Source organism: Ylistrum balloti, unplaced genomic scaffold, assembly GCF_031769215.1.
Source record: "Ylistrum balloti isolate Yb309-2 unplaced genomic scaffold, AGI_CSIRO_Ybal_v1 Utg369616, whole genome shotgun sequence".
Classification (NCBI taxonomy): domain Eukaryota; kingdom Metazoa; phylum Mollusca; class Bivalvia; order Pectinida; family Pectinidae; genus Ylistrum; species Ylistrum balloti.
Window position 1 is genome coordinate 1,025,842 of NW_026781889.1, and position 26,887 is coordinate 1,052,728.

A 26,887-nucleotide genomic window follows, 5' to 3' on the forward strand; every position below is an offset into this window, starting at 1 on the left:
ACACATTCATGAGCCACTGCTACACGTTAGAATTAACAAGTATGATATGAAACAGGGGGAAAATGTCAAACGATGAAGTTTATCTTTAATGAGAGGCCTTTAGGTATATAAGCTTATACTTGGTATGTATACCATCGAATAAATCTTAATCTAAACCTACAAAATATCTAATTCTGCAGTCCACCCTTATATCTTTTCTTCTGTTGAGAGTGATATCTTGCCTTGTAAAATCCAGGAAAGGCGCCGAAAGTTTAAAATGAAAGGGACAAAATTAAAGAAACGTTCCTCGTAAAACGATGTACAATAATTAGTTATATAGTAAAGAGAGCGGAACGGGAAACAAGTGATCCCGCATGGATCTTGGCGCCCACAAATGTTAGGTCTTTACTTGCTCTTTAAAAGTTAGATTTTCCCCTTTTCTTCCTCATTCCATTTTTTACTCTTCATTAAATGACATTTGAAATTTCCCCTTAAGAAATTAGCGAAAATAACCTTTAACTGTCAAAATCCAAGATGGTCGCCTGTCAGACATTTTATTTTTCTGATTGTCTCCAAAATTATAAGGGAAGAACCAAAAGAAACCTGCCTAGAAAATACGAGAAAAATCCATTCGATGTCAATTATTGGGAATTCAATCAAAACACTTACGACAAAAATATGTGGATATTTTAGAAATGGGAGCCGTTCGACCGTAACAGAATGTACGTGCAAGTTAAATGTTCGATGTTAAATGTTACTAGCAGTATTACGTACTGAAAAAGTTTCAATATTCGTATCACTAATTCTTTCTTCAAAACCATTTCTGAAAATCATTTTTCGTCGGAATAAAATGGACTGAGTTGTGACAATTTCACCAATTCAATCGGATCAAAAACTGAAGTGCAAAACATTGATATTTTTGAAATAGTACAAAGTTCGTAAAATGGTCACATAGAGGTCAAGTTTATATCGGAAATCAAAGTGTTGGAAATGTCAATATTTTCGTTACAAAATGGCTCGTAAATCGTACATAGTGAAGAAGGAAAATAGGCCTGGATTCGAGGCACGTGTGATTTTTTTCTTGTTTATATTCACCAAGTAATAAAATAGTTGGATTTAACTTAACGAGGTTCGCCACTTCTTGAGAGGACGTATCAACAAGCAAATCGTAAAGAAAGTCAACTTGGACGTGCCAAGTCCTCACTGTGACGTAGTCATTCCTTCGTACACAAGGAAATGCGCTAGTTGGCATAGCCAAGAGTTGACATACAAAGTTGTTTATGGTGATTTATTACAACATAAGGACACTTCGCTAACGACGTTCGAACATTAAGTGTGATTTTTGACATTTTGAATTGTACGGGATTTATAGCTCTATAAACCTGAAATCGTGTATATTTCATTCATAGAAAGTGTAGCAAACTCGACGAACTTTCAGATGTCATTCATCTGTATGTTTTACCATTGCTTTACCATTAAGACTTAAAGTGGCACGAAGGTTAGGGGATCCCCATGATATCCTTTTATATTATATAAAATGAAAATTACTCTTTTCCACTCTGCAGGTAAAAATTTCGTACATGAAATATCTGTAAGTTTGATATTCGGTCTAGTCGACATCTGAGGACCCGATATCCAGTCAAGTCCATACCTGAAGATCCTATACCCTGTCTAGTCGTTACCCCAAGATGTGATATCCAGTCTAGTCGACACCTGAGGACCCGATATCCAGTCAAGTCCATACCTTAGGATCTGATACCCTGTATAGTCGTTACCCGAAGATGTGATACCCAGTCTAGTCGACACCTGAGGACCCGATATCCAGTCAAGTCCATACCTTAGGATCTGATACCCTGTATAGTCGTTACCCGAAGATGTGATATCCAGTCTAGTCGACACCTGAGGACCCGATATCCAGTCAAGTCCATACCTTAGGATCTGATACCCTGTATAGTCGTTACCCGATGATCGGATATCCGGTCTAGTCGTTACCCGAGGATCTGATATCCGGTCTAGTCGACACCTGGAGATCTGATATCCGGTCTAGTTGTTACCCGAGGATCTGATATCCGGTCTAGTTGTTACCCGATGATCTGATATCCGGTCTAGTCGTTACCCGAGGATCTGATCCACTCTAGTCGACACCTGGAGATCTGATATCCGGTCTAGTTGTTACCCGAGGATCTGATATCCGGTCTAGTCGACAACTGGAGATCTGATATCCGGTCTAGTCAATACCCGAGGATCTGATATCCGGTCTAGTCAATACCCGAGGATCTGATATCCGGTCTTGTCGTTATCCGAGGATCTAATCCAGTCCAGTCGACAATTGAGGATCTGATAAGGGGTGGATGGGAGACTGCATATTGACTTTGTAAAAGATCCATACCATGTTTCTCAAGAAATAGCGATAACACGAATTCTTTCAGTGTAGATTGATGAGGGACTACCATGGCTGACACACGTGATAGAGCAAATGTCATTATATCTTTAAAAATGAATAAAAAATAATCATGTCATTCCGTTTTTGGGTTTCACTTCTGTTATAATTATGCCAAAAATTGAAAACCTATTTTTTGATAAGTCGTGACCTTGAGATCTCGATTGGGATAGCACATTCCTCTTTGATGGCGTTTGTGCGAATTGCCCCCAGCCATGTTTATGCTTGTTTTTTATTTTGCAGATAGATTTACACACTAGAACAAACAAGCTACAAAGAGCTCGGGAGTTTCTTTACGGCTAGAGATTGTGTAAGACGAGGAAATGCTGACAGCGCGGCAGATTTACAAACAAGGCGACTAACAGATTTACGTCAGAACTATTTCAAATTTATTGGTATTTTTCCAAGACGTGTTTGTAACTATCTTGTTTTACGCATGGTCAAAACACCAGAAGTTTTCTATATTCCGATAATTCGCCATCAAGGAAATCTGATATTCTGCTTTAAACAAAACCTTATGATACCCCTATATTCCGCTCTTCCGTCTAACACGACACATGTATTTATTCCAATGTTCTGTTTTACATAAGATATGGGTTTTCCTGTATTCTATCCATCAGTTCGTGTGGGTACATTGATATTCTGTCTAACATGACACATGGCTTTTGAGTGTTGTTTTTTGTTACACTGAGTATTCCACTTTTCTGCCCCTTATGGTACCGAAGTATTCCGATGTTCTGTCTCGTATGGTACCGAGGTATTCCGATGTTCTGTCTCGTATTGTACCTAGGTATTCTGATGTTCTGTCTCGTATGGTACCGAGGTATTCTGATGTTCTGTCTCGTATGGTACCGAGGTATTCCGATGTTCTGTCTCGTATAGTACCTAGGTATTCTGATGTTTTGTCTCGTATGGTACCGAGGTATTCCGATGTTCTGTCTCGTATGGTACCGAGGTATTCTGATGTTCTGTTTCGTATGGTACCGAGGTATTCTGATGTTCTGTCTCGTATTGTACCTAGGTATTCTGATGTTCTGTCTCGTATTGTACCTAGGTATTCTGATGTTCTGTTACGTATGGTACCGAGGTATTCCGGTGTTCTGTCTCGTATTGTACCAAGGTATTCTGATGTTCTGTTTCGTATGGTACCGAGGTATTCCGATGTTCTGTCTCGTATTGTACCTAGGTATTCTGATGTTCTGTTTCGTATGGTTCCTGCGTATTCCGATGTTCTGTCTCGTATGGTACCGACGTATTCCGATGTTCTGTCTCGTATGGTACCGAGGTATTCCGATGTTCTGTCTGGTATGGTACCGAGGTATTCCGATGTTCTGTCTTGTACAGCACCTAGGTATTCAGATGTTCTGTTTCGTATGGTTCCTGCGTATTCCGATGTTCTGTCTCGTATGGTACCGAGATATTCCGATGTTCTGTTTCGTACGGTAACGAGGTATTCCGATGTTCTGTCTCGTATGGTACCGAGGTATTCCGATGTTCTGTTTCGTATGGTTCCTGTGTATTGCGATGTTCTGTCCTGCAAGAAACCAGAGCGTCCCGATGTTTTGTCAATCAAGGCATTTGGGTGACACGATACTTTTGTATTCCGATATCCTGTAAAAGAACATTTACACCTAGGTATTCTACTATTTTGTCTACCACGATACTTTTTTATTCCGATATTCTGTCTAACACAACACCAGGGTATTCTACTTTCCTAACACGGCACTCGAGTATTCAGCTATTCAGTCATACGCGACACCCGGGTATTCTACTATTCTCTCAACAACAATACTTTTGTATTCCGAAATTTTGTCTAACACGGCACCTGAGTATTCGGCTACCCTCTATAACACGACACATGGCTATTCCAAAATATCTTCTGTTCTGAAAACTGAAGACATCCTGTCTAATGTTATCAAGTATGTCTCACGTGATCTAAGATTATGTACACACATCAAACCCCTACAGAAACAATTTCTTAGCCTGATCTAAACCCAAAAGGTGACTAATGTTGGACCATGGGAGCAGAATAGTCGATATGAATACTATCTGATATTAAACCACTTAATTACTTTAATGCACACACCCTCTTCGGCTGACCTCTTGCATATTTTTTATCTCCATATCCGACTTATTTCTCAATAATTCCCTCCCCTCATCCAACATCCTGGTCCGCTTTACTCCCTTGATATTTCGTATCCAATAAAGTTCTATGTTAATTTCTCAGATGAAAAAATATAATACCCTTAGCATCGACTGACGAGTCCAAGAATGACGATTAAGTTATATGATACAGTTTAATTCATTGCTCTTAACCTGCGTGTCTTTTGTACTGTAATTACACAACAGACTCAAATTATAGACTGAGAAACATATGTGAAATCAAGATAAGTGAAATATGCCTCGTTTCCTTTATATTGATAACATTTCAAAATTTATTATATGTTTATATAAGACGACGGGTGAAATTTCAAACCACGGGTTTAAAGTAACCCAATCCCATGCTCAACTAACGGGACTTGGGAAATATTTGCCTCGTCATACTAGTATTAAGTAGTCCAAATAAAGATAGTGTTTCGTTTCATCTTTCATGTGGAATGAATGCCTCAAGGGAAGAAATAATTAGACAGAACGGCGAATAAATTCAGCAGAGATGATAAAAAACATGATATTTTGAAAACGTATGGACGCAAATCATTATTTCTATATTTAGTGGCCTAATACCATCTCTGACGTAAGTTCTCTAATGGGGCGTCACCGCAAATGACACGGGCCGCCATTTATGCAGGTATTTATATAGAACGATCATTCAGAATGTAGTTTATTCCTCCTATTCAATGCTATTGAATATATGTACCGGTTTTTATCGGTATGCATTTCTGACAGATCTCTTTATCATGTTTAATGTAAGATCCTTAAATCAAACATAATTGAATCTTCGTCCATTAGCGGCGTGTGTTATGATTTGAAGAGTAATATTTATGGAATTTAATCGTGTATGAAATAATTTCTGTTGAATGTTATGTACGAGTCCTAATAAAATTCCTAAATGACATTGTACATTACACAGGTACATTCGTCATTTTTTTTTATCGGTCATCTTTTTCGTAATATTTCATCTTCTAGTTTCGACATTCCCGTTTATTTCTATTGTTTATTTGGTGGAGATAGAGATAGAAAATTTCTACTTTCTCTTTTATATTTATATTAAGGAAAACATACTCTGTCTGGGATATATGCCTATATATACAGTGTAGGTAATTTTGCTCTCCAGTTTTTAATCACAATTTTGTGTACATTTTATGATTAAATTTTAAAAAATGAATATGAAATTGAAAGGGTAAAACAAAAGAATAAACAAATGAAAAACAATTGATAGCACCACTTTGTCATAACTAGAACGGTATATATTGGAGTCATTTAGAATGCCAAGTTAATTAGGTTCGGGAGTAATATGACTGGCACGTTACGAAGACTTCACATTATAGTAAGATAAAGTCAGGATAACTTTTTCAATAGTTTCAAACTTGCATAAATTACCCAGACCTTCATATGTGAATTTCTAAAGTATTAAGTTGCGTCCATGAAAATGTGTTCATTTCTTTGGAAAATAAGCCATACCAAAATAGGAATGGACGTTCAGCAAATGGTTTTTAAAAACGTCGACCAAAATCACTGAATCATCATAGATTATTGTACATATTGATAACCAAGATTAAGAAAAGATATGAGTGACCTGTCTGACTTCTTGAATTTCTCTGAGGCTCTCCGTTTTCTCATTCTCGGCACCCTATGGCTGTCAAACTTGTCGCTATACACGCTGACAGAGTGAAAATGAAGGGCAGTAACTCTGGAAGGTTCATCAATGCGGTTTCTTTACACCGTTGAGGAATCGCAAGATACTGACCGCAGCTTGGCGGTTTTCTCTGGGATTTCAGACTTTCCTCGACCACACAAACACAGCACGTCCTTAATTACCGGTTGTTAATAGCAGGGACGTATATGTCCGTCTGGGTCAACCTGAGGAGCTGAGGTTGATCTAATAATAAAATACCAGAGTGTAATGAATTAAATATGAAACACATATCTACTTTTTATTAGGCTAAACGTACTCCGTACGCATAGCCTATTGCGACGGCCTTTCAGACAAAATTTACCGATCCTGGCTTTCTCATTGGCTGAAATATCGAAAAGAGTTAGAGCCCTCTAGCGGAAATTTTCTGCTTAAATAATGCCGCGATTTTTCAAATCGCTATTTTAAAAGCATCCAAAATTAGTTTATTTTTAGTAATATCAATACGATTACTATATATTTCAAAAAAGAAGCACAGTGTGGATGAACTATTGATAAATTTTGAACAATATATTTTACGGAATTCCCAACATGACGTAAGCGTACAGAACACTGTACGTGCGAGTTGGCGTCATGATAAGAAGCTAGTCTGGGGGCTTGGTTTGAATTATCAACTAACAGCACTGATAAACAAACAAAACTTACAAACAGAACATCAATTTTGCTTTAATTCTTGTCATTGTGGCAAGATCGTCTTAATATATACCATCACTTTACCTCATTAGACGTCACAAAATTGGACTGTTCGTCCTACGCGCACACCCGCCGATATGACATTTTTTTCAGGATTTTCACACCCAACCACCATGAAGATAAAAAGTTTGCGTTTCATAGGCAAGGTACATTTGGTGCTCATGATTTATGAATGATATATTTTAATACTGTACTGATCAAGATGTTGACTTTGTTATAACTTATATTTTTTGTCTTTTAGTTTTACTTGATGAAGGTTGATTGTGCTGATTTCTCAAGGTTTGTTAATGTCTATCAAAGTTCCTTGAAATGAAATGAAAATATTCCTTCAAACAAAGCGCGTATATAAAACCCCAAAATATTCATGTTTATAATTATCAATTAACTAAAACGAAATATTTCCATAACATGTTTATTCATTTAGCGTGTCATGGTGACATTATCTAATGCATTGGAGATCAGAAAAAGTAGTAGCTATATTGAAAATATTGTAAATTTTGTGTATATCTGGAAGTCTGGTTTAATCTCATAGAACTATGCCTTTATAGACATAATTACTGGAAGGAAAGTCTAACCATGATACTTCAAGGAAGATAGGCATGTAAATACATTTAATCTGAAATGCTGTGTATACCTTATCTACTTTCCTCAACTACAAATATAACTATAATAAGTAAGGACTATAACTTTTCAATTCATTCAAAATAAAGAAGTAGGTATAAAGTCCTTTCGATTGGTCTAAATCCTCATATTGATAGGATAGTAATTGCAACATCTTGGGTATTTCAAAGGTTTTATTTAGTCAACTTCATCATAGAGCTATTTATCATTTGGCTTGTTGGCGATAAATATATGGTTGTGTGTATTTTGTTAATTTTTTTTTTACCTATTTTGATTTATTCACATTATTATCGTCAAATTTGAAATAAGAATTAAAGAAGATATAAAATCGCTTAAAGTTAAGACAAATAGCCTCTGGTTCTCTTATTTTAGTAATTTTTGCATTCCAAAGTGTAGGAGTATGGGGAAAGTAATATAGCGTAGCGGTTATTTGTGAACATTTTTCAATACGTTTAGCCTCTCAGTACTTTCAGTACTTTGATTATGAAATACCGTAGCGAAGTTGTAGAACCAAATCATATCAGATATGAAGAAGATTGTGTCGATACGTGGACATTGGCGGCATAAAATTCTTTCGAAACAAAGCCATTTGTATCGTATTAATGTTCCAATCAAGAATTGTCTCCCCTCCATCAGTTTTGTTGATGTATATATATATACATACTTTTATGTCTTACAACGGAAATCGAAAAGGAATACTTACATTTTCTGTCGTCTAATTTCACGGTCGTCTTCATTTGGCCTTCTTTTCCCTCGCACTACGAAATGTCAGCGAAATATATGTGGCAGGACGGTGTATTCCGACAATGGCAGTGCCAGTTGCAGGATAAATAGAAATATGAGATAACTGAACAAACAAACAACAGGGGTTCTTTCCATGATTTGTCATATTTTATTTTTTATTTTTTAAAAAACACATCAAATACCTTTATTTCTCGCAACAAGAGGCCCAACGGACCTGCATTTGATTTGTGTGTGTGTGTTTTTTTTTTTTTTTTTGTAACATTGACAGGGGGTGGGGGTGGGGAATTGACAGAAATTGTATAATGCGTTTGCAACGACGATATATACACCCCGATACATGTCACTTCAGTCTGTGAAAACAAATAGTTTTAATATATCAATATCAAATGAGGACATCAGCAGCATGTGTTCTTTTTATGTGTGGTGTGCAGGGGTCGGGGTGAGTGAAAAGAAACTACTTGACAACCGCCGTTTTTCACATATATTGTGACTTACCACAAGTAAGTACATCGGTGACGGGGAAAGACTATTCCTGTTCTATCTCACTGGATCTGTCGTCCCTATTTGCATTACTTAGGAATCAGGTGTTTTCTTATGCTCTGGTGAGGACGTTAAAACCCGTTAAAAATGTTTTACATGAATAAACAAATGAAAATGAATGTCAAAGTCGAAGATGCTCAGTTACAGTATTTCAGTCTTTTTTCAGTTTTTCAGTAGCAATATATTAATTAATTTGCTTTTAAATTGCATTCAAAAATATTAGCCTCACCAGAATATTTTTTTTTCTTTTCCCCTTCTCAGTGTACTCAATGTAAACTGTAACTGAGAAACATCACAGGAAAACGGTTTCACTTTCAAAATGGCTGAATTGGTAGAACCTGGCTAGTATGATAACCTTCCAAAGACGAAACTAACTAGCTTCCGGTATTACCATTGTATTTTAAAATCATATCTCTCATTTCACATCATACCCTGTTACGTGCAAAGGAAGACACTGTTAGTTACAATGTGTCTTATTACCAAATAACATTAAGGATACAGACCTTCCTCGTTTACGTTGGATTTCTAAACTTCACAAGAATCCACATTGCTTTTCAACCAAACCTTAGGAAGCTTCTTACCATTTAAGTACTGTTGAGTCAGGGTTACAGTCACATTGCACATTATAATCATGGAAAAATCATTTTGAAGAATGTTTGTTTTTTTCTTCACTGTTATTATGTCTACTGTTCGCTCAATCATAATATGTCCACAAGACCTACATATTTTGTAAATTGATGGATCATGGGAAGTAACTCGTGTATTATAATACAGTTACTGGGTTCGGTTTTAATTTTAGACACAAGAAGTAAACATCCGGTTTTGAACTAAATACATTTCACAACAAGTAGGAACTTATTTGAAATATCATAAATATTTTCATGCAATATCAGCAAATCTTCTTCATATAAGAAACATCGCCGAATCACCTCAGCTGCCATTGTTTTCGACTCTAACGTGCAGCAACGAGACAAATCTCATGACCGTCACTTTCGCAGGATCATGGATTTCAGTTACGGAAATATTATTTTTCTAATATCATTTGTTTTAACTACAATTTTAGCTTATTGTATAAATAGGTGGTTTTCAACAACCGAATCATACGAGAGTTGTTTAAAACTATTTTATCACTACAAAAATTTGATATCATTTTACCGGAGTTCTGGCAAATGGAGGAAGACGCTTGACAAAATTGACACTTCGGAAGAAACTATTGATACCTATTCTTCCTACGTTGTTAGTGAGTACCGCTGTACATTAAACCATTTTGATGGTGTTCAATCCAATAATTGTTTTCTATTTAAATATATTATTGGTATCTTGCAATATATATTTTGGAAACTTCTGTACAGATGTTCTGCTGATTACTTCAAAGATGCATCACCATCATTATAAATGATTTTTTTGTATAACTGTAAATGATCTGTGACTGTGATGACTTATTTGTAAGAAAATTGATGTATGAAACTTTAATTGTGAAGTTTTGTAGTCACTGCTAGCGTGTTTCGATCTCCACTTGATTGGGCAGTTTGACTCTTTCATCCACCTGTATTGGTTGCAGGGTCATTTTGTGGCTCAGTCTCTGTGAAGTAGCTGTTGGCTATCTTACTGATCAACATATGGGAACCCTGTTGCTTGTCTGAAGCGTTTCAAGCATTTATATGCGTTATTTTGTTTTCATGTTTTCAGTATCAACTATGATGAGAGAAAAATAAAATTGTGCATAGATAGTCCGAACCCTTCAGACTAGTATGTTGTACCCCATCCAGAACATTTGGGAAACGTGTCTTGCCAGATGTTACTACCTTATCAGCACAGACCAGACAGGTCTTTTTCTCTGTGAACTTCAAACCAAAACATACATGCCTTATGATATATAGATTATATGTCATGCATATTTTCTCTGTTATGCAGATGTCTATGATATTCATTAGGAAGTTGTACTGTTGTACTGTAGTGTGCTTTCAGGCAAGACAGTTCATCCAAGTTGCTTTGGAAAGCATGCAATGGACCACCAGCTATTGCAAGATGACCTATCCTCAAAATGACCATTGCTAAACATGGGTCAATTAGTTCAGTGAAATTATGAGATAATTTATATGTGTATATTTACCCAGGAGTGTTGGTAATATTATAACATTTCTGTTGCAAATTTTTTAGGTAATCTTGGATCAGATGTGGATGAAAAATGCCTTAGAAGACTTTTACTTTCATCGTACATCCGACAGAAAACAGATTCAGATATCCTCATCAATTTTACCGTAGATCCGAAAAACCCATCCCTTAGAAAGGCACTTGTACAAATACCTTATCATTGTACTAAGTCATGTGATCTACCCTCATACAACAATAGGTGAGGGCCATTTCTTGTTTACACCAGACTGATCATTGTTGAAATTATATTACTTTGTTTCTGATGAACATTACAACTTTTTAAATAAATAGAACTTTTGAGTTGATGTACTCCAATATTCAGTTGTACCCTTAAATCATGCAAATATTCTTTTTCAGTAACCTATATAGTATGTAATGGAAGTAAATCTGAACTTGTTAATGCAGCATTTTTAAGTAGGTCAAAATTCCAATATGGCCGCCATGACCCAATTACCAAAAATTCTAAAAACAGCTATAACTTGAAAACTATTTGTCCTACAAATTTGCTTCAAGTATATTTTATATAGAGGAGGGTCATATATAACTATTTTGTTTCTACATAACAATAGAAATCCTTTCAAATAAAAGAGCTCGCCAAAGGTCAAGGTCACCTAAAAAAAGAAAAAAATTATTAGTAGATTTAGTCAATTTTTTTCCCCACAGTTCAACATAGAATGTCATTCTGATCATTTTAGTGTCTACATTTCTCCTGTGATGTTTTTCTTTGATGTTTTACGTCATTTTTTAAAATTCCGATAGTTCAATGTAAAGTGCAGACAAAAAGTTTGCTCTTCAAGATCCTACAATGAAATTTTATTTAATTGTTATAGAATAGGTTTGGTAATGTGCCCTCTAAATTCTGACACGATTTTCATCTTTGTTGGAAAAACAAAATGGCTGCCATGACACCATACTTTATTTTTGATCTAACATCAATATCTCAATAATGAGGTGACATTTTGAAATCCAACAGAAATTTGAATAATAATGATCCATTTTATGAAAAACTGCAAAATCAACTTTTCTGTTACCAAAGTTGCAAAGTATATATTTGAATTTAAATTGATTATAATATTGTTTCCTGCTTATTTTCAGTCACAACTTATTTCTAAGACAATGTTATTTTTGAGATATTTTTTCCCTGCAATGAAATAATGGTCTATTTTCAAAACTGACATATTTTCTAGATATTGTGGTTTTTAAATTATTTTCAAAGGTTGTTCCATTTTGCATCTGAACATGAGATAAGAAAATAAGAATTTATATTTTAGTTTTTTTTTAAATTATTTTTTTCAACAAAATTCATCAAAATTTTAATTTGGGGTATTAGGCCAAGAAATGATGTTATGGTTTTTAAAGACAACTGTTTTGTGAAATAACTATCTCTATAATAAAAAAGTATATCGTCATTTTGAAATGATATCAATATAAATATCAGCTGCCTTAAAAGTTTGTACTGATGAGATACCAATGTTTGTGATACCAATGACAGTGCTATGAAAGGTTGTTTTGAAAGTAGGATTTCATAAGTTTTTGCCAATGTTTCTCTTTAAATATCTTAATATTTTGTGTGAGTTAACAAAAATGTATTATTGTCAGCTCATTTTAGTACTATTTGTTTCAGAGTTTTAGATGACAGAAAAATATCAATACAAGAAATTAAGAAAAGAAAACATTTACTAAGAAAGGATTTTAAACGAGTTTGTCTAAAGCCAACTGTTGTATCCGTCGGGGAAAGGGATTATGAAAACGAAGCGTGGAAAATGAGCAACTTCACAGAATATGTGATTATTGATGGTGGCAATCATATTATGGATATAGACAGAAGGATTTTATCTGATGTCTTGTTTAACGCCAATGAATCAGGTAGGTTGAAAAACAAGTCAGAATTATCCTCCTTGAAATGAGAACAAGTCATGTTACAGAAAAACAAGTTAGAAATATCCTCCTTGAAATGAGAACAAGTCATGTTACAGAAAAACAAGTTAGAATTATCCTCCTTGAAATGAGAACAAGTAATGTTACAGAAAAACAAGTTAGAAATATCCTCCTTGAAATGAGAACAAGTCATGTTACAGAAAAACAAGTTAGAATTATCCTCCTTGAAATGAGAACAAGTCATGTTACAGAAAAACAAGTTAGAATTATCCTCCTTGAAATGAGAACAAGTCATGTTACAGAAAAACAAGTTAGAATTATCCTCCTTGAAATGAGAACAAGTCATGTTACAGAAAAACAAGTTAGAATTATCCTCCTTGAAATGAGAACAAGTCATGTTACAGAAAAACAAGTTAGAATTATCCTCCTTGAAATGAGAACAAGTCATGTTACAGAAAAACAAGTTAGAATTATCCTCCTTGAAATGAGAACAAGTCATGTTACAGAAAAACAAGTCAGAATTATCCTCCTTGAAATGAGAACAAGTCATGTTACAGAAAAACAAGTCAGAATTATCCTCCTTGAAATGAGAAAAGTCATAGTACATGGTATCGCCATTTAAAATGAGAAAGGTAATGAGTAAATTCCTTTGAAAGTTAAAAAAAACAACAACTTGTAGACTTTTGTTAGTTTTGTGAATTAACTTTCATTTAGAATTAGGATGCAGTCAAATTTTAGTTTCAAACTTGACGTATGTTTCATCTAAAATTCTAATTTGATGTATATGAAATAATTTCAATGTTCTTTTTTCATTGAATCATCTTTCAGTTATTATCATGAGCACAGACAGAGCACTTCTTGCTTAGTGTGAGACTAGCCCTAGCAATAGGCAGTCACATAAGCAGAAAACATGTAGAAGAAAAAGTGAAAAACATCATGTTACATTCAACTTTTTCACTTTTTCTTAGTTGTGTTATACCAGTGATATATCATTTGTTTGGTCAATTATATAATTATATATCAGGATATTTTAAGCATAAAAAGGGGGCTGCATTGGCACGGGGGTTAAGGAATCTGACCGTCTTATTTACTAGCCCTCCTCCTCTGGGTCAGGGTTCAAGGCCTGTGTGGGGCAGTCACCACGTACTGGCCACAGGTCAGTGGTTTTTCTCTGGGAATATCACTTTCCTCCACCAAGCAAACCTAGCATGTCCTTGAGTTACTTTGGCTGTTAATAGGAGGTCAAGCAACAAAAACATCCAGCATAAGACAGATTATTTCTGTATGTGAAAGTTATGTGTTGTTGAATGATATGACATTAGGTGTGTTTTCCTGATTTACAGGTATCCATAGTATGGTACTCACGTGTCGGAGCTTAAAGCAGATCAAACATGCTGTAAAATTGTGTGAACTCTACCCAGGATATATGTTTTTCACAGCAGGTGAGAATGATAGGTATTTAAAATGTTTACAAAGATTTGTGACCTTATTGAAATATCAACATCAGGTGATGACATCAGTGAATTCCAGGGTGAAAAAGGATCAATGCTAAATTGATGTTGATGAAGTAAAACAAAGCTGATTTTAGGATCATACAGGTGGTCATTAAAGACCGTTAAAGGGTTTTATATATAAATACAAGATAATGTATAATATTTATACAGGAGGTCATTAAAGACCGTTAAAGGGTTTTATATATAAATACAAGATAATGTATAATATTTATACAGGAGGTCATTAAAGACAGTTGGTCAGTATAGAGAGTTGATATATATAAAATATATATATATATAGAATCAGAGTATACCCATGGTCATTACAGTCATGATGAATTAGACAGATGATCAAAATAAACAGGTGGTCTGAAAGGTAAATAGTTAATATAAACAGTTGGTCCTTAATGACAAGTTGTCAGTGTAGACAAATGGTCAGTATAGACAGGTTGTCAATTTAGTCAGTATAGACAGATCTTTATGTACAGTTTTATTTGAAGTTAAATTATGTATAGTCTACATACATTTCTTTATGACTACAAGAAAAAAAAACTGTTTGTAGGTGTTCATCCATCTAATATGGAACATTGGAAAGAGGACAGCCTAGAGATGCTAGAGAAGTATGCTGGACATTCTCAATGTGTAGCAATAGGTGAATGTGGCCTGTCAAATATTAACACAGATAAACAGGTTGAGGTCTTCAGACAACAGGTGAGTTGTAGGGACGATCTGAATTTGTCTTGATGGGGATCAAGATCATATTTTATTCTATATAGATAGTTTTATTTTTTTAGATTATAATAACATATTTAGGTATTTAATCAAGCTGTGACCAGTATGTTGTTATCAATAACTAAATTAACTTTGATGGGAGAATATTCTTAACATTTGATATTGAATTTTGATAATGATTGAATGTAAATTTTGGTTTAGTATCACCTCAAATGATCTGCAAAGACAGAGTTACTTTAAACAATACTTGATTTTAATCAAAAACAAATCAAGCTACATATTCTTAATCCAGTCTTAAATTGATTTTTCCTCTTGTAAAGCAGAATTTCTTGTGGTTTGCACTCTTTTGAGTTAAGAACTAACATCAGTTCCTTCATGATCTGGTTTTCTAGATTGAGTTGGCATGTAAACTTGAAAAGCCCTTGTGGTTTTGCTCACTGGCAGCAGATGACACATTGATACCCATCTTACACGAGTATAAAGATCGACTGAAAGCAATGTGTGTTGGCGAGTATATACCATATGGGTTGAAAATATTTCCACACAGAATACCAAGACTTTGGGAACTTCTACAAATGGGATGTTATGTCTCTGTGTCATGTAAGTTTCAACATGGAGGTCTAAAACAATTCTCTGAAGTTATGTAAGGTTTCAGGCCTTAGTCATAATGTAGAGACAAAACCACTTGAAATGTTGTAATTATCATTATTGTGTGGTATTAACTGAAGACATTTATAATCAGTGGTCTTAGAATTGAGTCTAGCAATTCATTTTAGATTGAGAATTTTGATCTTTTAAGATAAGATAAGAGAAACCAGCCCACTTAAGACACCCTGTTTTAAAAGTCTTATCTGTGTTATGCAGAGAAAGAGTTTCTTTTAGAAAAACCAGATTAGATTTATTGCTAAACTGCGGCGGATGTACTTACCAGTAATGGTATTGGTATGAAGCCTTCCTTACAGTACCAGACTGTGTAGATTAGAAGCTGTTTGTAAGACATATTTTCCTTTCTCATTTTGCTTTTGATTTTGCTTTGGTTTTCAGCAACTTCCAAAAAAGCTGGTGGTTATGAGTGGACTTGGTTTAAGACCTGGCTAAAGAAAGGTTTTATTTCTCCATACAAGATTATATTGGCCAGCAATGCTCCATCTACTGGTGTGCCAAAGTTAGAATATGAGAGGTTGTGTAAGACACTGGAACCAGATGAAATGAAGTACCTCCAGGATTGTACTGTGAGTTATCATTATGATAATTCAATGGAAGACCTGGAGTATGAACCGAGTAGTTTGTCTATCTTGCTTGAGATTATCGCGTCCTGCATGAACTGCCCTCCAAAAAAGCTGGCTTCTGCATCTACCCAAAATGCTAGAATGTTTTTCAACTTTGAATGAATTTAACATTCTTAAAAAACATTGTCCTGCCTTCAAATTGCCTAGTTGGGAGATTGTATTTTCATGTTCATATTATTCTTTAAATCTTTCTGATCCCGTTGTAGTTTTCTAAATGTGTGCAGGTTTGGGTGGATATTGTTTCCAGCATCAGTGGCAAGATTTTTATTGGTATACTACAGTTTGTGATTATCATGGTTTTTCATGATAATGTGTACACATTTTCTCTGTCACAAAACTCCGATGAACTTTATCAAGCAATGACGAAACCACAGAAACGAAACGAGCTATCGCGATCGGTAAAAAGGACGTATGAAAGAGGAGGCTGTCCAGATCCATAGCTCTTCGCAATATTGTGCACTGGACTCTTTTTTTTAAGTAAAAAGAAAAATGTGTTGCACTGAGTGATACACTGATAAAGATAATGTGTTTGCGAATTTATGTGAAAAATGAAGCGTTGAAAGACTTTATAGTGACTTCATTAAAGTTGTTACAATTACTGAGTAAATGTGTTCGTAAATTTATGTGAAATAGTTGCAAAATTAACGTCAAATTCCAATTAAACTTAAAATGGATTGTTTGTTTCCTTTCATTCAATGTTTACAATGTATATTATGATATCAACTAAGGAATATATACATAATTATTCTTCTGTCAATTCAGCAATTTTGTCTTTTTTACATGCATTTCATGAAATTCAACATTTTAGTTTATTATAATTAGTTATTATTGATGAATAATATACATGTACATTACTTAATGGTATATATACTCTTTATTTTAAACAGAGTTACGGTTCTTTGTGGTCAATCTGATCCACCTTACTATTAAGACCACCTCCCTATTAAGACCACTTTTGTCCAGTCCCCAAAGTGGTCTTAATAGCGAGGTTTCACTGTATTCTGTTATATGTTGTTGATTTATTGTCGGATAACTTTCTTGATTTCCGTTTTCGCAACAATGAATCTTGTATATTGATCTTCTTACTGTGATGGGCTTAATCAGCTACAACAAAATTTGACAAAACATTTTACACTACGGAGATCAAATTTACAATAATGCATACCTGGGTATATGATGAGGTTGTGAGAAAATCATTGAAGAAATATTTTACTTTTTGTATCAGCCAATAAGCTCAGGGCTGGTGAACAGCCCAGCTATGTCCATCTCAGTAATAATAAGCAACAATAAGCCCACCCTCTATTTTATGCATTTTCAGTCTAAACTTATTTCATTTATTTTCTTAAAATGATTTTCAAACATTTTAAAATCATTGGTTTTATACCATGTAGATATGTTGATTTTCATATATACATGTATAACCATTCCACAAGTTGTTACTACATACACTTCTCTATCTACTGTAGTGCCTTTAACATGTGACTAAAATTAGGAATCCATGTTCAGGGGAATGTTTTCTTACACTTGTAGAACTTTTATACCATAGTAATTACTCCGTCAATGAATACTTTTTATATTCATGTATTGTGTATGTTACACAAACAAGCCATCATTTAACAACATTCGTATTAACACTTTCCTGTATATTGTAGAAATATCCTGTGTATATATTCACACAGAAACCTCCACGGTTGCTCCCAACTCCTTACTTACAAATGGTACAGGGATATTTCATACGTTCAGTGTCCACGTCTGTGCCATTAGCTAGTCAAGAGTCAAGAGAGCACTGTCAGGTGGTTTTGCACCAAACTGTCACAGGAGCTCCATGAGATCTTGTGGTGTCAATGTCACCTTGCATCAGTGGTGACAACCAGAGGAGATAATTTCCCCTGGTTTTCACTACAATATGTTGGTCCATATGACTTGTAGCCTCACTCCATTATATATTATGTACAATAATCTACAATGGACATTGGTATTTCAAACTTGGTTAGTTATTCAATAGTCATGTCATCCAATTCTCCCTTCAAATAAATCTGAGGCAGTGTTTCCCACGGTTCACGCAGACTTGGATGGTAAATTGTAAGTCTGCTTCCAGAATTCTCAGTCTTTTTTAAGTTTACTAATAAATAAAACCAGCCATTCTTTAAAATTATGAACAGATTTTTTATTCATATATAACACAAGTAAGTGTAAAATGATCTTATGAAAAAACATGCAATGTCACACTAAACTACTGTTTGGTGGAAATCAATGAAAACTTTTTACAAGGGAGATAACTCTCTTTGTTCCAATATTATCTAATGCCAGCATTTCAGTTTCAGTTTATAATGAATGACAGTAAAACTAGGAGTTCACTTACTAGCTATGAGTATGATTTGCAGATTTTTTTCATCCTTGAAATCAAATGATCCAGAAATTCTTGAAAGTAGAGACATTTTCCTTCCCAGCAAATTGGCAAGATACAAGACCGCAGGATTGATGCAGCAAACTTTCAATATGTCCACTATATCACTGGCTTTATTATGGGTAGTGACTTTGTAACCAGCCTCAAATCTTTAGTCTTTAGATTGGTTAGACAGATTTTGGATCATTTGCACTCATCAAAAGAACCACAACACTGTGAATTTGAATATAACATACTACCAGACATCACAAAATGTAGTGACCAAAACAATTTAAACACATCTTCTTTGTGTGATTGACATGAATAGTGTAAACATATGACTAAATGTAAGTTGCTGGTCTCACAACTGGTAGTTTACAATGGAAATATTTTCAATATTAAATTTTTACAAAGAATTAAACATTTAGCACTTACTCTATCAATGGATAATTTACATAACCTGTTCCAAAGCTAAACCAATACAATGAAGAAAATTTGAAAGCTTTATCAAATCCACCAATACATAACAAATACACTACACCAGTGACATTGATCATGTATGATTCTGACAATGATGTAAGGCTACTTTAATTCATTTCACCAAACTGTACAGCACCTAAGCTTCAGCTTTAGGAATGAAAAACAGGAAGGTTGATGAATATTTCTTCATCTTAATCACTTATTTAACAACAAATAGACCTAGTAAACAAACAGTAACAAAACATTAACAAATCATAATCTATACAGATAACATGTAACAAGGTACATTTAACACGTATATCAGTTTTCATGCAGCTGTAACAAATGGAAGCACCTCTTCATTTGTAAAACCAATTGGGTTACTATTTAAACAACAAAGGAGAAATGTTAAAGGTGTATTTCTTCATATGTTCAGCACTTAAATGACTTCCTTATCTCTGAACTAAATACAATATCATCAAATATCAAATATATACCAAAACAATACATACTACTGTACCAGATACTTGTAAACATTAATCAGAATATAAGCATCAAAAATCAAGGAAAACTGATTTTTTAAAAGAAAATGTATACACAATACTCTGTAACTGAAATACTAATTATCAAAGAAAATCATTAACATTGGAAAAGAAATACCACTCAAAATATCTTGAAAAGGAAAGTGGAGATCTCATTTTTAAATACAGACTACTTGATCACAATTTATAGTCTGGTATGTTCAACCAAAGGTCAAAATAATACAGCAAAAGACTTAAACTAGTATATAGAATTTTTTTCTTAGAAATATTCAGCACCAATTTCGCTATACTGTTTGGAAAAAATCTCTTTATCTGCGGACTCCTTTAACACTAGCGAGCTCCCTGTGGACTCCTGTGCGAGGGCAGCACCAGATTGGTTTTTTCTTGTGAAGAATGTAATTTGTAGCCTCTGTTATAACTTCTTCTAGAGATTCGTTTGCTGCGGGAGATTTGTGAATGTGTTGCGTCTGTGATTTTTAAGTTTGTGAGTTCATGTGAGGAGTGGAGTTTACATCCATGCTGTTTTGGTTGGTCAACATGACAGTTATGACCCCAGTTCTTAAAGGTTGACCTTAGTCGCACAGGAACAAAACAAGCTGATGTTAGAAGATGGTGGAGTTCCCTTGACAAGCCTGGTTTGTGGGCAACGCTGGCAGTGACAGACTTTCTGGGAGAATGACCTCCCTTGGGCTTTTGAAATCTCTGAATTATAAAACAAATGTTATACCGATTTCAATAGCTATTAAGTCAATTCAGAAAACCATGATAAACATAATACTTTCATTCGTAACTGAAAGTAACCCCCACCTGTATACTTTGAATATCTTATGTAAAAACTTTACAAAGTTAAGAAAGACACCCTAATATATATTTACTAACTCAATTTATATACAGTTAATTTTGTTTAATAGCAACCTTTGTATTATGTGGACAGTTATCTCAAACCAAGGGTAATATTTGCAAATTTTACCTAAATGCTTTTCTGAATACTAAACTAAATAAATATTATTCCAAGGATTAAGGTAACTATCTACATCACAAACAGGTGATTGATTATTGTTTAAAACACTTTATTGTTGGAAGATGTGCTGAACTGTGAACTTTGTGTCATTATCAATGATGTTATCAAAATGTGACATATTTACACTACAATATGCAATTATATGACTTTGATGTAATTGATGATGTCCAAGGTGACATAAAGGGTCTTTTCTCTACAAATGAAACAACAGCTGTTTTCAGGCTAATATCTCTTTCACATGCATATGTGGGAGATATTATACCCTATTGTTTGCCAGTATATACAAGAAAACTTAACTATAATCTAGAATTTGAAAGGGCACAAGAAACCTAGGTTAACTTTCATATGAAATTTTAAGGAAATGTACAAATAACTGAGAACAGATGATGACAAAGCAGCAACGTGCAAGTTTAAAAGTCTCTAGTCTGTTGGTGATGTGCTTAAAATACAGATACAGGAGGAAACCTTACAAAATATTTTTTAAAAAATTGGAGGGTATCAGGCAAAGTCCACAAAAGGATTAATTTACTGTAAGTGTTGTATCCCTGTTTATCATACCAATGGTCTTGCAGCCTGTGAGCTGGAGTTGGTCCGAGGTCGGGGAGGTACTCGTCCAAAATGTAACTTTCTCTTCACTTTGTGCCATGGGATATCTGTCAATAAAAGGAAGACAATATGTCCTAATTCATTTTAAAATTACATAGATAGCTACACACATCCAGTTATCGTCAGTACGCAGAGAGACCGCGGGGGCGAGTGGTTGGGGTCGTCTGACCATCTGTATCACTAACACTCCACCTCCGAGTGGCCGGTCAAAGTCGTACGTGTGGTAGTCGCCAGAAACTGACCACAGGTGGGTGTTTTTTCATTCAGAACGCTGTCTTTCCTCCACAAGGCACGTCTGTAAATGCCCTTGATTGCTTATTGTATGTAAAATATCAATAACAAACCATAGTAGAGGGAGGCTGTGATCAGTCACAACATGGATTTATAGGTCTTTCATATTAGTGATGGTTCTTGTGCGCTGCACTTCTCCTTGTTGAGATCTAATTTCCTAAGATTATACTGATACCTCTTATAGTTTTTGTGTTCCAGACTAAATTATGACGGACGGACAAAAAGACGACTACATGATCTCCCTTCGGCTAGCAAGAAAATCCAAGGTTTACCACACGCACGAAAGAACGAGGATTTCTGCGATTGACTTTTTAATTTATATATTTCCAGCACTTTGAATACATCAAATCTTGTTATTTATGTCTTTTTCCATTATGCTTCGGTGTTGTTTGACAGAGCATGTTAGTTGCAGTGTTAAGACAGTTTACAGTTGTTTTGTGAAGCCGTTTAAATAAACATCCGTTCACGATGTGTTGTCGCCCGCCATCGGCTGTCAAGCTTATCGTTGTCATGTTACCTTGTTTAGTTATCTCCCTTGTGATCCGGGCATCACGAATTTAGTGTTGCCCTTAGTTAGTAGTTTAACAAGAAGTTTATCATGGCGTGCTCCGGCACAACAATCAGTGGAAATTTTAGGTCCCCCACAGGGTGAGTTTACTCCCCATCCATGTCAATCTTCAATAATTGAACACTGATTGTCAAATTTGTACTGTGATCTAATCAGGAAAATGTTTTGTAAAGTTAGGAAAGGTCTATTTGTCAATCGTCCGTCATTCGCGATGTAAACAAATCTCGTCATGTTCAAGATATATTTACATGTAAGCTATTAATGTGTCATTAACTACTGATTTATGCTTACTATAGATGCTATGTGAGTATAACATTGCAAACTGATTTAAGTATTTACTATTCAAGTCAAAGCTAGAGTAAGTCAGCTCGTCCAAGCATTATCTCAGTAGCCAAATTGTCATTTTTAGATATAGTATATAAATTGAATATTCTGTTATTGATACTTCATAAGTGCAGTTGAGGAGAAAGGTTGCTATTATTTGTATACTCTGTACAGGATTTCAGGCATTTTATTGTCTGTTATTTGTGTTGAATATCTAGTCAACTTAAATCAAAGTACTAAGAGTTCGGTAAACCTAAAAGGTGAGCTAGGATTATGTTAGATAATGTTAATTGATATCTCTTTCTGTAAATATGGTTGTATTCCTTTCTGTTTCATCTGTTGTAGTCTTTTACCTCCTTCCGGGGAGTTTGTGGATACAATAAATCATGAAAACACTACAATCGCTATCTGACAGATTGCAATGGAGGGAAGTTACCCTGGGAAATCAGAGTATTCCGAAATGGCTGATTCCGCGAAAAAAAAAACGATAGGGATGACCGTCGTATACGGTTGATACACTTGCGCAATCGTTTCGTAACCGTAGCAGAGATGACAAGTACATTGTTTGGGCGTTGCGTGTCTGACTGAACAGTGCGCAACAGGTTGGAAGTCTACCATTTGAAAGCGCAGCGTCCGTATACAGGACCCATTTTGTTGCAATGCTGCCATAAAAATGGCCGTAACTGGGCCTTACGACAACGGAACAATGTTTTTTTTTCAATAAGTCCTTATTTTTGCTGTAACACGATGACAGAAAGCGCAAAAAGGGACCGCCTAAGCGGTAGACCGAAAAGTTTGTCTCGGAGCATTATCAGTAAAAGTGTCAATTACAACAACAGCATATAATAAATGTGAATATTGACATTTAACTATCATTTTAGAGACGGATATTTGTCCACTTTTGTGGCAGATAGTTTATGGATTCGGACGACATTCTATATCGGGACGAACTTATACGACCAGTGGTTCTACGACTCTTACTTGAAGACGCCATGGCATCGGCACCATTTCATAGCAGGATAACTCGCCAGCGCACATCAGCCGTGTAAACAACACGTTCTAGCAGCAGAATATCAATTGAAATGCTGAGGATGTTATTGGACAGCTTGTGAGAGAACATCAAAATCAGGAGCTGTCAAAAGCCTTGCACAATGAATGGGACAACATCTCTCCTCTAATTTATCCACAAGTTCTGTGTAACGCAGCAATGCTGTTTACCTCCAAATCAGTAGGCATATCCGTCACCTAATCGTGTTGCATTTGAAATTGAACCCCAATGTCGAGAAAAACCAAGCGAACGAAAAGTTTTGTAATTTACCAATGACCGGAGCTTAATTCTAAATGATGAATTATTTTATTCGTACATAAGGATTTATTACGGGAATAAGTTATTAATTGTAGCACATCGTCTAAATTCGTTTTTAACTTTTGCATCAAGAAGAGTTTTTTAAGTCTTTACTGCCTGTGATCACGAAACAAACAGCTTGATGATTTTAAAACGGTGATTTGTGCTATTTGTATTTAACAACTGTACACAAAGCATGCTATCTACATATATAAAAGTTTTTATGGTCCTGAAAGGCATTCCGCTTGTCAATCAGAAGTCGAAGAAGCATATAGTTTGCATGTGCATTTGTATAAGGGATGCAAGACCCATGTCGTATATATTGGTTAACAGGGATTGCATCTCGCATAAGATGCCTTCTTACAGTCTTAATCATACGCGAAACAGAAGCCGAGATGTGCTCCAGAAATCTGTGCTATAATGATATTCAGTCGGGTACTGAAGTAAAATAGAGGTCGGATCATCCTCGATTTAGTACGAAACTCGCCGTCTTATGTCGTACTTACTTTTTTTTAAGTTTGATGCCAATACACGAAACCATTCTGATCTCCCAGAGTTACTTCCCTTCATTTTACTCTAATTTGAAAGTCGGTAGGGGTATAAATAGGTTGTACGGCCTTTTTACAAAGAAGATATAACTATTAATCCATTCATGTAATATGACGTTCTTCAGGATAATGAGCATTTCAAATCCAGTCGACTAAAAACTTGTATACGTAATAGGATTATCCATTCATGACAATGTGAAAGTAAGTCGATAAAAGTAAGCTGAATGTTAATACCGTAAGCATTTGCATCAAATCTACTTTCTTTGAACGAGACGAATATGTGAAACTTGACCCTCATACACATCAATTTTCGACCGTGCTCGATTCATGGGATATTGGATGGATATCTAGGTCGGATCATTCCAACGAAAAGAGCATGTACGACAACTTTCAACAAATTATCAGTCAAACCAGTCATACCGGCATTTGTTCTGGTTCTCGATGTAATACAACACATAATAATAGGACTTTTCTATACAGGCCATTTGCCATACAATACGCAGTAAACGAACCCCTATATAAAGACCACTTCCCATACAATACGCAGTAAACGAACCTTTACAAAAGGGCCATAGGCTATACAATGCGTAGTAATGAACCTCTATATGAAGGTAACTTGCCATATGATACGCAGTAAATTATCCTCTACATAAAGGTCATTTGACATACAATACGTAGTAAACTAACCTCTATATAAAGGCCACTCTCCTTTCAAGAGCGTTTCTTTGTTCTCTTGATTATCTGTCTTAATTTAAGTGAGCGCATTTGACTTTATATTCGCCATCATTGAATATTATAGCCCCTTTAAACAATAAAATACAATATCACTTCAGTAACGACTGGCTGGAACAAATACTTTAGCAGCATGCAGTCCTTAACATCTTTTTTATTTGTTAAACATACAAATAATTTTCCATCTTTAAAAAGTAAAGAAAAAGACAAAGATTTTACAATACCACTGAAGTTTTTCCCACGAGAAAAGGTTGATACGTACCTTCTGATTTGGTGCCACTTCGTTTGGCAGGGGTGGGGACGCGTCCCGGAGGTGTGGTGTAGTGACCATTTCTACGTTTTGCCCGGCGTTTCCGGGTGTCGTGTCTTTGAACGACAGCCATATCTATTGTCCGGCGTGTCGGCGTGGTCAATCCCTCCTCCGATAAGACGTCTAAAACAAACACAAATATACTGTGGTCAAGGAGATAGGAAACAATGATTTGACGTCACAAACGTTTACTACAGACCACGTTCTTGACTGTGACGTCAGATATGTCGGATATGAGGCAGAAATAATACAGAGCAAGTTAGACGAATAAAATATCGAAGATGTAGTCCGATAGTGATGCCAGAAAAAACGGGGCATAGTAAACGGAAGAATAACGCTTGCTGTTGACTGAACAGTCACAAGGCAACGGGACCAATGAGGACTGTGGAAAAACGCAATCTTGCTATCGACCCACAGGTTTATAGGCCGAGACGATATTCCGTGTTTTCAAGAATTTATGGTTATTTGTATTTTCATTTTCATGGTCACCCTAAAAACTGATTTTAAAAACTTCCGGCTGTCAGGTGCCATTTCGAAGGTATTCCCGCCAAGAACTTAAAACGTGTTTCGTACTGCGTACGAGTATTACGCTCCTATGGGAGCTTGACAATTTCAGTAACCTTGGATACATGTGACATATAGCTAACAGTTTGCAATTTATTTTTACGATAACATAGGAACTGCAGAACATACTCTTATAAGTTCATTACAAAACCAACGGACCGTAAACTTAACTTTAAATGGTATTTCACGACTCCATTAAAAATTGCTTTACACATGCAGATATGAAAATCTCCACATATTATAGAAGTCCGTTAAAGTGTTAAAGTGCCATATTGTTATTATCTTCAAGTACTGACATAATTTAAAGTTAATTTTTAACGTTACAGATGTAAAGCATTATATACCGTCGACATGCATCATATTTACATACTGAAAGCACTGACGTTACTCGTAGTTGCATAGACATATGGTAAACATTTTCTCCCAAAATAAATAAGACCGAATTGTTTTATAATGTTTCATCCAATACAAGCATACTTTTTCGATAATCAAGAGTCCCGTTTATCCACCTCTATCCATACCCCGAATCGATATTGCATGCCAACACACTACAATAAGGCCTTCCGTCGATTGTGACGTCACATGGTTTATTGGGGTCAGGGGTCGTTGCTACGCGCGCTATTTCTGTACTTTCCCTTCGCTCTCGTCTGAGGCCATGTGTATGTTGCACAGTTGATCGTTTCCGTCTGGGTATTCAAGTAACGGGATTTAAACCCAAAATGTCAGGTAGGCGATCTCTCTTATTGTGCTTTCTCAAAAAATATCGTGTATTCTT

General features: G+C 35.3%; 4 protein-coding genes across 4 annotated transcripts in view; 2 read left to right on the forward strand and 2 right to left on the reverse strand.

Moving 5' to 3' along the window:
• Positions 1–3,101: 3,101 nt before the first annotated feature.
• LOC132548586 (uncharacterized) lies at positions 3,102–5,199 on the reverse strand. The gene is made up of 2 exons (XM_060212454.1): positions 5,154–5,199; positions 3,102–4,030 (listed from the first exon to the last, which is right to left on the reverse strand). The coding sequence occupies exons 1-2, from the start codon at positions 5,197–5,199 to the stop codon at positions 3,102–3,104; spliced, it is 975 nt and encodes a 324-aa protein (XP_060068437.1).
• A 4,549-nt stretch (positions 5,200–9,748) lies between these two features.
• On the forward strand, positions 9,749–17,083 carry LOC132548438 (uncharacterized). Its single transcript, XM_060212307.1, has 7 exons — positions 9,749–10,110; positions 11,031–11,223; positions 12,649–12,890; positions 14,246–14,344; positions 14,958–15,106; positions 15,520–15,727; positions 16,172–17,083. Exons 1-7 carry the CDS (start codon positions 9,873–9,875, stop codon positions 16,516–16,518), a joined length of 1,476 nt encoding a protein of 491 aa, XP_060068290.1. The 5' UTR covers positions 9,749–9,872; the 3' UTR covers positions 16,519–17,083.
• Positions 17,084–19,872: 2,789 nt separating this feature from the next.
• LOC132548399 (uncharacterized) overlaps positions 19,873–26,887 on the reverse strand; it is a 50,115-nt gene continuing 43,100 nt past the window's right edge. The window contains exons 6-8 of the mRNA XM_060212267.1: positions 25,501–25,671; positions 21,383–21,477; positions 19,873–20,505 (exon numbers count right to left, since the gene is read on the reverse strand). Of these exons, the coding sequence (XP_060068250.1) occupies positions 20,134–20,505; positions 21,383–21,477; positions 25,501–25,671 (638 nt within the window). The 3' untranslated portion in view covers positions 19,873–20,133. The remainder of the gene's footprint in view (positions 20,506–21,382; positions 21,478–25,500; positions 25,672–26,887) is intronic.
• LOC132548704 (testicular haploid expressed gene protein-like) overlaps positions 26,804–26,887 on the forward strand; it is a 31,450-nt gene continuing 31,366 nt past the window's right edge. Inside the window, exon 1 of the mRNA XM_060212586.1 lies at positions 26,804–26,838. Coding sequence (XP_060068569.1) covers positions 26,832–26,838 — 7 coding nt within the window. The 5' untranslated portion in view covers positions 26,804–26,831. The remainder of the gene's footprint in view (positions 26,839–26,887) is intronic.

Excerpts from the sequence above, each read along its gene's own strand:
- LOC132548586 (XM_060212454.1), bottom strand. The coding sequence starts at position 5,199 with ATGGCGGCCCGTGTCATTTGCGGTGACGCCCCATTAGAGAACTTAC. Across the intron at positions 4,031-5,153 it reads CGCCCCATTAGAGAACTTAC|GATATCGGAATACAAAAGTA; the intron begins GTCAGAGATGGT and ends GTTCTTTTACAG.
- LOC132548438 (XM_060212307.1), top strand. The coding sequence starts at position 9,873 with ATGGATTTCAGTTACGGAAATATTATTTTTCTAATATCATTTGTTTTA. Across the intron at positions 10,111-11,030 it reads CTATTCTTCCTACGTTGTTA|GTAATCTTGGATCAGATGTG; the intron begins GTGAGTACCGCT and ends CAAATTTTTTAG. Across the intron at positions 15,107-15,519 it reads TTGAGGTCTTCAGACAACAG|ATTGAGTTGGCATGTAAACT; the intron begins GTGAGTTGTAGG and ends CTGGTTTTCTAG.